This window comes from Vombatus ursinus, unplaced genomic scaffold, assembly GCF_900497805.2.
Source record: "Vombatus ursinus unplaced genomic scaffold, bare-nosed wombat genome assembly UNPS02014786.1, whole genome shotgun sequence".
In the NCBI taxonomy this organism is placed as follows: domain Eukaryota; kingdom Metazoa; phylum Chordata; class Mammalia; order Diprotodontia; family Vombatidae; genus Vombatus; species Vombatus ursinus.
In genome coordinates this window covers 44,906,793-44,918,972 of record NW_020954564.1, presented here as the reverse complement: position 1 = coordinate 44,918,972, position 12,180 = coordinate 44,906,793, and the positions used below count along the sequence as shown (strand labels likewise).

At 40.9% G+C, this 12,180-nt stretch overlaps 1 protein-coding gene across 4 annotated transcripts in view; it reads right to left on the bottom strand.

The window, feature by feature from the left end:
• Positions 1–12,180, bottom strand: part of LOC114047178 (rab GTPase-activating protein 1) — a 218,109-nt gene that overhangs the window by 562 nt on the left and 205,367 nt on the right. For all 4 annotated transcript variants that reach the window (XM_027867975.1, XM_027867977.1, XM_027867976.1 and 1 more), the window contains 4 exons: positions 9,362–9,466; positions 5,840–5,923; positions 4,981–5,052; positions 1,389–1,586 (listed from right to left, as the gene is read on the bottom strand). In XM_027867975.1, the coding sequence (XP_027723776.1) occupies positions 1,389–1,586; positions 4,981–5,052; positions 5,840–5,923; positions 9,362–9,466 (459 nt within the window). The remainder of the gene's footprint in view (positions 1–1,388; positions 1,587–4,980; positions 5,053–5,839; positions 5,924–9,361; positions 9,467–12,180) is intronic.

Below are 12,180 nucleotides of genomic sequence, written 5' to 3'. Positions count from 1 at the left end.
TTTCTGCAGCTGCCACCAAATGACCTGATGGAGCTAGTTCACTCCAGCTTTCAGCTGGCTTGGCGCTGTGAAGTCTTAGGTCTCAAGACACTTACTGAGTGACCCTGCGCAAACCATTTCATGAGGCAGTGTGGCCTAGTGGCTGGAGTAAGGAAGAAATGAGTTCAAATCTCACTTTTTCCACATTCCATTTGTGTCACTCTGGGCAAGTCATTCTTCAAGGCTCCTAAGTTGTAGAGAAGGGGCTCAGAGGAGGCTTTCTCTACAGGAGCAATCACGGGTCTGCTCCAAAATAAAATTACTTCTCAAGGTTGATGGGAGACTAAAATGAAAGAACATTCCTAGTGGGCTATGCATATGTCAGGAACTACTATTTTTACTGACTTGTGCTTTATAGAATTATATAGGATTTAGGTCTTGGAAGGGAGCTTAGAAATAACTTAGACCAAGTAGGTCCCATAGCAGAGTTAACCCTAGGTCCTTTTACTCCAAATTCAGCTCTCTTCAGTACACTATGCTACCTAATTACATCAAAACTCCCTACTGTAAAGCCGGGTATCTTTTGGCCAACTGCTTATTTTTAACAGCATTCCTATAGAGCCAACTGTCCCTCTGTAATGTTGTTTTGCCTAAAGCTGTTTCTTTCTAGCGCCAATTGAGCGACAGTGCTCAAAGGCCAAGATCTTGGTCCTTAGCATCTTATTAATTAATTCTCTGTCACATTCATGTACTCAATTCATGCAGTGAATTCTCCATTCAGTTAAATAGGTCTTTTATGTTCAAGACACAGTACGGGACACAGAAATGGAGAAGACAGTGCTTCTGTCCTTATGTCCAGTAGGTCTTCTCTATAACACAGAAGAAGAGGTAAAAGACATGTACAAATAACTTTGATACCACAGGAATCTGAATGTAGCTATGCTTTCTCTTCTCCACCTCTCCAAATCTGATTTGTAGAAAAACTTATGTATTATATCTTTACACTTTTTCCTTTCAAAGAAATGTCCCTTTAAGGATGTGGCTTACAATGCTACCAATATGGGTAAAAGACAGTCATGACAAGGACCACGTAAGTGCAGGATAAAGTTTTGCTGCTACATTTCAATGGGATTTAAACTCCTATCCTATGACATACTTTGAAAGAAAAAAGCCCTCCAAACTCTCTTTGGTCACAGAAGAAAGGGGGTTGGGAGACAGTGGATAATACTTTTCTATCACGAACATGGGAAAAACCATGGGGCATTCGATCTGGCGATCATCTAGTACAAACACAGTTATGTGCTCTTTAATCAACTACAAAATCATTCCCATAAGTCTCTAGTCCAAGTCCTGAATGTCTTCCCCCAGTAATTCACACCAAGGCACAATCTGTCCCTGGCTCTCCTCACCTGGATTTTACACTCGGCCTCGACCAGCTGTAGTTTGGTTTGTGCTAGTTCCAGCTCCATTTCCCTCAGCTGGTTTTTCAATGTTTCCTTCTCTTCATCAGTATCTTCATCTGAAGCCTCTGTGGCTGAGGTGATGACTTTCACACGCCCTTCCTTGTTGAAGAACTCTCTGCAGCGCTCACAGTCGTCCACCTTATGCTGAAACCAGAGGGCAGACAATCAAGGGCAGTGTCACTGACTGGCCCACGGGAAAGGAGGGATTACTTTTGTCCCCTTTTAAAAAAAGTAGAACTTTTTATTGATATTTTTGTTTCTCACATCACCATAGTTATCCCAAGTATTCCTCCCCCATCCCCATCCCCAAGAGCCATCCCCTATGACAGTATTTTTATAGAGAGAAAAAACAAATCAGCACAACAGATCAATTCATTAAAAAAACCATAAAACACATGCAATGTCTAACACCTGTGGACCTCCCGACTTCACAAAGGGGTGTATTGGGGGTGTCTCTCATCTCTTTTCATTTCAGTCCTGCTGGATCTTTATAATTTTGTTGCATTCACTTTTGGTGCTTTGGTGTGTGGTTGTTATTTCCATTTACATTGTTGTAATTACTGTGTATGCTATTTTCTTGGCTCTGCTTATATGCATCATTTCTTCCAGTATAGTAATGTTCCATTACGCTCACATACTACAATTTGCTTAGCCATGCCCCGACTGTTGGACATCTACTCTGTCTCCCAACTCTTTAAAAATATTTTGGTGTATATGGAGACATCTTATAGATAGTTTCCTTGGGGCATTAAATCCAGTGATGGAGTCTGGTTCAAAGGCCATGGGCATTTTAGTCACATCATTTGCAAAATTCCAAATTGCTTTTCAAAACAATTGTAACATTTGACAGCTCCACCAAAAATATATTTAGAGTACCTCCTTCCACTACCCCTCCAGCACTGACTGACTTGTCATTTTTTGTTATTTTAGGAAGGATTACTTTCATGAAATAGCCACATAGTGTGGGAACCAGGTGACAACTTCTTTAAGTAATGTGACAAATCCTTTCCTAAAAATGCTGCAGAATGCGTTTTGATATAAACTGTAGCAATATATAATATTTCATATAACGAGGCCATTTCTATGTTCTAGGTAACAGCTTCCAAAACACAGCTTTTCTAACATGGCTAGTGATTAAAAAACCTTTTGGCCAAGAAATCCTGTACATAACTAAGATTATGAATTCTTGAAGCAACTGGAGAATGGAGTATTTTTGTCTAGAATCTTGGTGCATCAAAGCTGCAAAGGATAATTGAACACAGATCATAGTATACAGCATTAAAGCAGGAAGAGACCTTGGAACAGAGAATTATGGAGCTGGAAAGTACACTGGGACAGAGAATGTCAGGGCTGGGCTATCCCTGTGCTAAGGATAGTACCTGGCACTTAGTAGGCACTTAATAAAAGTTTATTCTTGACTGCCACCACACAGCTAATTCAGCAGAGTTGCTGAAGAAATATAAAAGCCTAGAATACTAAACTCATGACCAAGAGAACAAGAGGCTGTTCATCTAGAGCCACCAAAAAAAGTGACATAAATAACTGGGGCGGCTAGGGAGTCAGGAGGACCTGAGTTCAAATCTGCCCTTAGACACTTGACATTTACTAGCTGTGTGACCCTGGGCCAGTCACTTAAGCTCATTGCCTAGCCAAAAAAAATAAATAAATAAAAATAACAGAGTTTCCTGCTAAGTTAGTCTTCAAAGGCAAGGCTAACTGAGAAGCCTAGACCTCTTTGAAAGGGACAGCCAAAGAAGGTTCCATGAAAGTGTAAAGTTGGAAAAGTGTAAAAACTACAAGGCAGATAGAGAGTCTAAATGACACTGGATTCAGACATGATCAGCCATGCACTTGGAACCTGAACTAAATTAAAGCCTTGATTTCCTAATCCTGCAGGTGAAGCAGAATAATGAAAACAATAGGCTGCAATGGGAGTTGGCACAGTGCGTTACACAGCTGGCTAGCTGCGGAGCTGGAGGGGTAGGGGGGGTGAAGCTGTTACTAATCTTTGTGGGGAGCGTTTATCTGCAGATCAATACTTTGCTTTGGTACTTAAAAAAAGAATTTTAGGGCTGGAAGGGACTACAAAGCACAGAATCTTGTAGGATCACAGATTTAGAGCTAGAAAGACCTTCAGAGGTAATCTGGTCCAACCCCTTCATTTTACAGATGAGAAAACAGAGAGAGGCCTAGTGACCTAAGATCAAAGAGTGGGAGACCAGAAGAAAGATTGAGTTCAAAAGTCTTGGATCTGCTGTTTGCAAGGAGGTGACCCATTGTCTGCAATATTTTAGAGAATGTTCCTGTTCATGTCTGAGCTGGACCAGAGCCCTGAGGCCCTTATAGCTCAGAGGTTCTGAGTCCTCCTGACCCGAATGGCACCCTTCTTTATGACTGCACAGCCCTGCAGGAAGCAGTCGACCAAGGAAACCCAAATTTATGAAATCTCAAATCAGTACCATGATTTAATAAACTTGTCAATTTTTCCTCTGCAGGGGTCTTCTACTTATGCCTACTTTTGGTATGCAGGTCATTTTAAGTTCTTGAAGGCCCTACAAATTACAATGTGAGCACTAGCAAGCACTCATTAGGCCACACTATTTCTTTGTCAGACAGCTAGATAGCTAGATAGATGGATGCATAGATAGCTAATAGAGATGCATATCTATGTATATAGCATGTATACACATACACACACATAATATGCCCCTTCTATATACACTAGTAACAGGTTCCATTTTTATGAATGAATTTCTAATAATCATGTCTGATATAATATAGCAATGTGACATTTTGAGTTCAATAAAATGATCCTACCTTCTGTGAAATAATCTTTTTTGATTTGTCTTTGAAATCACAGCTAGAAGGGATCTTAAAGGTCCTTTAGTTTAACCCCTTCTTTTCATAAATGACGAAACCAGAGAAGTGACTTCTTTGAGGTCACATAGTGAATTTCTGACAGAGCTGGGAAGTAAACAGTTCCCTGACTGCTAATCCAGTGGAAAAGAAAGTTAAGTCTTTACCTAGTAGGAAAGAACTCAACAGAAAGCATAAAACCTAAGTTCTGGTTCTGGATCTTAACATTTATCAGCTCTGAGACCACGGGCAACTTAGTATTTCTAAGTCTCAGTGTCCTGATCTGTTCGGGGAATTGGACTTAACCAATTCTGATGGGTCCCTCTAGCCACTACCATTCTTAGTCTAAAGTCTTTTCCATCTCTAACAGGGTGTTCTGTGTTTTCACATGCTACGCTCTCAGGTTCATTCCTTTTCTAACGTTTTGTGATTCTGCTCCCCTAGGGCTTTATAACATTGCAACCCCTAATAGTAAAACATTCATGGTCCTGCCCTATGGGAAGTAAGGTTTACACACAATTTTCTCAATATTATTTCCATTCCTCATCACTGGAAAATGTCATTGCCATTCTTTGTCCTGCCTAGTAGTTTATAATGAATAAAGTACTGTAAATAAAGTTCAGAAATTCTTTGCCTTAAATTAAAAGCAAATTGTACCAATACACTAAAGAAAGCCACTTACCCGAATTTTCTCAATTTCTGCTTTATTCACTGACTGTTGCTTTTCCAATCTCTCACTCAACTGGGAACAAATCTAAAGGAACACAAACCATGAAACACTTGAAGCATTACAATCATCTGTGCAAGCTAAGCTTGCGACTCACTCAAAGCTAAACTTGGGCAGTAGAACATTCAGAGATAATTGCAGGGGGGAAGATGACTGCTATTTGGGGGTGTCACGAGGGGGGACAAAAGTGGGAACATTCAGAATGTAAGTTCCCTTAGTTGCATTAACACTACTCTCATGTCCCCTAAAGGCAGGGCCTAGATGATCCATGAAAATATGCTAAACATACAAAGCTGAATGAGGAGGCACAATAAAGGAAAAAAAAACTACTATATATTCATGTAAATGACATCAAGCCAGTCCAGAGGGAAGAGATAGCATCTGCAAGTGACAAAGTTTCAGATTCTAAGAGTCTACCCCTAGACGTGTATCTAACCAGTGTTAACAGAACAGAGATGAGTAAAGAGTTTACAAGCTGAGACAGCATGTGCAAAAAGCACTGGATTTAGAGTCAACAGGCCTGTGTTTGAATCTCAGGTACCAGCACTAACTGGCTGTGTTACCTAGAACAAGTCACTTAACCCCTCTGAGTCTCAGTCTCACCATCTGTAAAATGGAGATAATAGTAAAAATTACCCAACAGGATTGTTGTGAGGAAAGCTTTTTGGAAACCTCAAAGTATTATAGAAATAGGAGTTATTGTTATTATTATTACTTAAGGACTTAACGAGGAGAGGAATAAGTTTCCCCTAGGAAAACATCTGCCAATATTCTCTAGAGGAGAAGGTAGTATCAGTGGACCAGTGGCACATACCTGCTTGTAATCACCAATGATGGAACTGTTTTTTTTAATCTCTGACTCTGCTTTGTCCAGCTCCCGACGGCACATTTCTTTCAGCTGCAGGAAAAAAGTGAAAAGGGAATAAACAAAGTCCTGAAATTGTGCATATAACCACTACCAAGAACTATGTGACCTCTTCTGCAGGACTCTAGAGAGAAAAAAGCCATAGACTTGGAGAAAGATGACATGGAACTGAGTCCAAAGCCCACTATGTCCTAAATGGACAGTCACTTTGCATCCCTGGGCTCTAGTTTCCTCACCTGTAAGGTGGAGATGATGATAATAATTGCATTTATATACTTCCAGGGCTTTGAGGGGAAAGCACTCTAGAAATGTTAAAGCTCTTTACAAATGAGTCATTATTATTAATAATAATGACAGTGATAATACTCCTACTGCCTAAGGTCCGTGGTTATAAAAACTGTCATATACCTTCAAACACTATGGACATGGGTGTTATTATTATCAATTTTTGATATAGCCAACTATCCTGTTCCTTAAGTCAGTAGAGGGGAAAGCAGTTATTAGCTCAAACCATAGTCTGTTGGTCAATAAACATTTATTAAATGCCTACCAAGTACTAGGGATACAGAAAGGGTTTGCAGAAGACAGTCCCTGTCCTTAAGGAACTCACAATCTCTTGGGGTAAACAAATATGTACAAACAAGCTATAGAGGAAAAATAGGAAAAATAAGAAAGAAGGCACTAGAATTAAGAAAGGGTGGGAAAAGTTTCCTTCAGAAGATAGAATTTTATTTTGAACTTGAAGGAAGCCAGCAGATGAAGATGAGGGAGGGGAGCATTCCAGATATGGGGGGAAGTCAGAAATGGAGTGTCTTATTCAAGGAATAGCAAGAAGATGAGTGTCACTGAATCAAAGAATATGTGCTGGAGAGGAAGATATAAGAAGACTGGAAAGGTGGTGGTGGTGGTGGTGATAGGTTTATCCTATCCTTTGAATGCCAAACATAGGATTTTGTATATATGACTGTGGAGGCAATAGGGAGCCACTGAAGTTTGAGTTGGAGGGTGACAGGGTTGGACTTGGGCTTTAGGAAAATCACTGATGGCTAAATGGAGGATGAACTAGAGTGGGGTGAGACCTGCCTCTGGGCTGGGGGTGGGTGGGAAGTAGCATCAGAGAAGAGAAGGAGGTATATTTGAAAGACATTGTAGAGGTAACATTGATAGTGGCAACAGCTTGGATATGAGGTAGTGAGGAATCTAGGATGATACCTGGTTTGCAAGCCACAGAGACTAGGAGGATGGTGTTGCCTTTGACCATAACAGGGAAGTTAAGAGGGGTATAGGGTTTAGGGGGAAAGATAATGAGTTTGGTTTTGGACATGATGAGTTTAAGATGTCTACTGGTGAGACTGGAGGTCAGCAAAGAGGCTGGGAAGAAACAGGTAGGTTTGAGACTGTGGCAGCCGATGAGGTCACCAAGTAAAGTAGTATAGAGGGAGAAGGTGGCCCAGGAGAGATCACCGTGGGACACACTCATGGTAAGAGAGTGGGACCTGGATAAGGATTCAGCAAAGGAGAATGTAGGAGGAGAACCAGAAGAAAGCAGTGTCCAAAAAACCCAAAGAAGAGAGTATCAAGGAGAAGAAGGTGATTAATTGTGACAAAGGACAAAGAAAAGTAAAGGAAAGTGAGGACTGAGAAAAGGATATGGGATTTGACAACTAAGAAATCAGTGGTAACTTTGGAGACAGTGGAATGATAATCTCATTCCTGTGGAATGATGAAGTTAAAAGCCTGATTGTAAGGGGTTAAGAAAAGAGTGACACAAGGTGGAGGAACGTATTGTAGATGGCCTTTCAAGTTTGGTAACTAAGGACATAAGAGATATGGGATGATATTTCGTGGGGATGGAAGGATCAAGTGAGGATTTTTTGAGGATGGTGGAGGTTATGGGCATGTTTGTAGGCGGTAGGGAGAAGCCATTAGAGAAGGAGAGACTGAAAATAAGTGAAAGAGTGGGGATGCCAAAGGGGGCATTCTGTTGGGAGGGGATGGGAAGGGTTGGAATAATACAGAAAATCTGAAACTTTGCTTCAGGTTTTGGGTGCCATCTACAATGGCCCATGGGTTGTCTTTTTCAGCCCTGCTCAGCTGTAAACATCAAGTTCTAAAGGGTAGATAAAATGAGGCTGGTATTTCACCTCTTTCCTCTTCTCTGAATTCTCAGGAGATGTTTATTTATTAATTTGTTATTAATTTGTTTTTATTAATTTGTTATTTATTAATGAAGAAACAGCCAAGAACGAAGATGAGTAGCAAAAGATACTTAACCAGTTAGTTGCACAATTAGTTGCCCATCTGCCTGAGGGTGAACTCTGAAGAGTTTTTCACAGTAAATTAATTTTAACTTGAACATAAAAAGTGGTATACAAGATCAATTTTCCATGAAATGTGTAATCTTAAAAGATGGGAGGGCCATGTAGGAAGAGGTAGGCTGAAGAAGAAGACAACTTGAGTGCTGTTTGTGTACACATGCAATTGTAAGAGCCTTAATGGAAGGCCTCAGTACATCTGGTAGACTGTACCCCTCTCCCCCAATCCCCACTCAGGGGTTACAGGAGGCTTTGAACAAGAATAACATAGGAGAAGGCACATATGGGTTGTTATCTGCACTGCTGGTATCAAAGATTGGCGAGAGAGCAATGGGTCCTCAGCCAGATCAACAAGGATGCCTATGTCTACCTTTCTGTGTACATGTCACAGAATTAGGAATGCCATTGTTGGAACCTTAGACATCACTTAGCCCAAATTTTACAGAAGAAACAGGCCCAGAGGGGTGGGGTGAGACTTGCCTAAGATCAGCCAGAGTCATTCACAGAGCTGGGATCCAAGTTCAGTTCTGAAAACTCCTAGTCTGCTGCTTCATGTCACTTCACATAAGGCTCGAGAGAAGCAAATGCTGGGCTGCAGTAATTTTTTCTTGTCATATGAAAGAATGGACACTGACCTACTATCTCCTTTCCAGTTTTAATTATTAAAGATTATTAGGCTTTAAGCAGTAAATAAACAGAGCCTTTGGAGAGAAACATAATCCAGCTGTCTCAGGTTTTCCCCATGCCAACAGGAAATACAGTGCTTGCCCTCTGTGATTTCCTTTTAGTCCTCAGGTATAGTACGACAGGGTGTTAGAATGCAGACTAACACCTTAGAGGAAGCTTAGAGCTAGATTCTTAACAGTAGACAAGATTCTAAAACAAGGAATGTTTAGAATATAGAATGTCAGAGCTAGAAATGACCTTGTAATCCTATTCATTTCACAGATGAGGAAATTTGAAGCTAAGATTGGAAAAGTAACTTGCTCAAGGTTTAGCTACTAAGTGGGCCAGGCAGGACTTGAACCTTGTCTTTTGTCCTCAGAGCCAGTGTTCTCTCTGCTCTACCCTACACTGCTCCCACATTCCTTTGCTTTCCAGGTGCAGAAAGGCTGGGGTGGGGGAGGGAGTTTGGGGGCCCTGAGACACCAGTCACCTGAGCAGACTCCTCTTCTAGTCGCCTTTTCTCTTCCTCTGCATCAATCAGCTTCTGTTTGGTCATCAGCAGCTCCTTATTCAGGGCATCTGCCTTTTCCTCAGCCTGCAACAGAGACATATTGCACTGGGGGCTGTCAGAGAATATTGGAAAGTTAGAGCTGAAAAATTATCTGATTTAATACTCGATTTAAAGACAGGGAAATAGAAGCCGAGAAAGAAGAAGGAAGTGCCTTTTGCTGAAGGCTGCACAGCTGTTTAGTAGTGAAGCAGGGGTTAGATCCCAGGCTTCCTGCCTCTGTGCAAAAGCAAAGTTGTCTTCACTCTTGCCTAGTGAGAGAACGGCCCCATTCCTCATTATCCAGGAATGACTTCTTGTTCTGCTGATTTCTTCCATCTCATCATGAAAGGATCTGGGACTTTTCAGTTCCCACTCATTTGCTGGGGTGAAAACTTGTATCTTTTTACTTTCTAATAGTCTGCTTGAAAAACAGAAATATGTGGATATTCAAGAGCTGACACAAGAATGAGTACTGAACAAGTTTTATCACATCAGAAAAAATTATCATGAGAAATTAAGCCTAAAAGATATAGGCCTTCACATAAAGGCTGAAAATAACTAAATATGCAAGAGAGAAAGGATCCTTCCTGAACTGAACTACAAACTGTACTTGCAATATTAGAAGGGGACAGAAAATCTGAGTGACAACTGACTGGTGTTTTAATGGACTGGTAGGAGTTCAACAGGCACAGGAGGGGAGGAAGGGCATTCACCTGAGGCAAACACATGGAGATGGGAAAGGGGGGTGGGGGTGTGTGTGTGTGTGTGTGTGTATTTTTAGAGGTGGGACAGAAAGTAGTTCTGTCTGGCTTAAACATAAACATTGCATATTTGGCAATAATAATATAGGAAAGATAGGATTGTTGCCAAATTGCGGAGGGCTTTGAATGAGAGGCAAAGGAGTTTGAACTTTATTTCAATGTCAATAGTAAGCCACTAAAAATTTTTGAGCAGAGGAAAGATATGGTCAGCTCTTTCTCTACATAATGAAGACTGGTCTAATAACAAATGGAGGGTTCATTTGGGTGAGAAGAAACAAACAGAAAGACCTATTAGTTGGCTACTGCAAAAATCTAGCTGTGGTGAAAGAGAAGGTGTCAGATGCAAGTTATATTTTGGAGACACAAACGGGACTGGTGAGTGAGAGGTAAGAAGCACAGGGAAATCATCACAGGATACAAGCTGTAATTGAAAACGAAATGAAGAGAACCTGAAATCAAGGAAACATCAGCCAGAAGGAAAAAGGTTTTGTTCTCTTTTGCACTATAGACCCAATACTTTTCCTTCCTCACGTAAGAAATACTGAAAGCTGCCTGCCTAATTTCTCCACGAAATATCTGTAATAACCTGGACCACTGAAACCCACCTTCCTTTCTAGTGTTTAGAAAACTTGCTTAGATAAAAGCTTAGTTGAATATGAGGAGAAACCATATAGAAATAATCATGACCTTTGGGAACACAAAGCCTGGCAGCAGTGAGCATTATAAAATAACATCTAGACTCCTCTCTGGTACTGAGCACTTCCAAAGTCAGACACCCACAGCATCCCACTGATGTCAAAGTGCTGATGAGGGAGCGCTATCCTAGTAACCTTGTTGGAAGGGAATGCTTTCTCTTTCAGTGGCATGGCCACAAGTCCCTTTTCTAAATATCAGAGTCATATCTTGGTGAGTATATTCAGAGGATGCAAAAAAACAAAAAAGGATGCTTACTAAAAAGAGAACTTCAACTGATGACTGCCTTGAGAAAACCAAACACACAGCAAAACCTTCAGATCAATGAGAATCATTTCCCCCATCCCAGTAACATAAATCAGTTCTTCGCTCAGAGAGACAAGCATACATTGTTGGGCCTGTACCAAAAAATGATGACAGCTCCCCAGGATCAATTTATACGCTGCACAGATGCAGACTCATTACTGTCCCAAGGCTTTTAAGGATATTCAAGGAAAAAGCCCAACAGCAACAGATCAAATTTTTATAGTACTTTAGGGTTTACAAATACTTTCTTTACATTGATCCTGTCATATTAGGTCCCTTTTACAAAGAGGAAACTTGAGGTTCACATAGCCTAAGTGACCTGCCTACCAGAGTGACAGATATGAACCTGGGATGTGAATCTGCATCTTTCTACTATATCCACAGTACCTTTCCTCCTCAGAAACCACTGAGAAAGAAATAACAAATGAGATGGAAGATAATTTTGCTAATGGGGGAAAATTCCAGAAATCTGTAATATTGGCTAATCAGTTTTCTGTCTTTTGGAAGTAAGGGAGTAGGGAGGAAAAGAGAGGAGACAGAAGCACTGACTGACATGAGCACCAAGAAAACTCTATCATCTTGTAAGAGAACCCATCTAGTTTCCAATTGGTTCTGAGACCCCACTGACTTTGAATTATGGTTAAGAAAGTGAGAGGAGCTCAGTTTCCCCTCTATGAGGGGGGAGGATGAATGAATGCATTTTTGGGGACAGAGGTTGCTGTCCCTTTAGCTCTGCTTTACACTTCAGTAAGAATCAGTGTTGAGAGATTTCCTCCAGCTTTTCAGCGCTCCTCATCTGAAGCAGCAGCAGAAGAGCAACGGGACATGGTACTGACATGAGGAAAGGCACAAGGTTTAGGCAGATGCCCCTCTTTCTGACTTACTATGATGTCTTTGAGTCAGAGAGGAATGAGCATGCTGCTAGAGTATTTTGGATATTTTAGGGATAATTTTTATTTCTCATTCAGTTTTGCATAAAAATCAGCTAGCACCAACTTT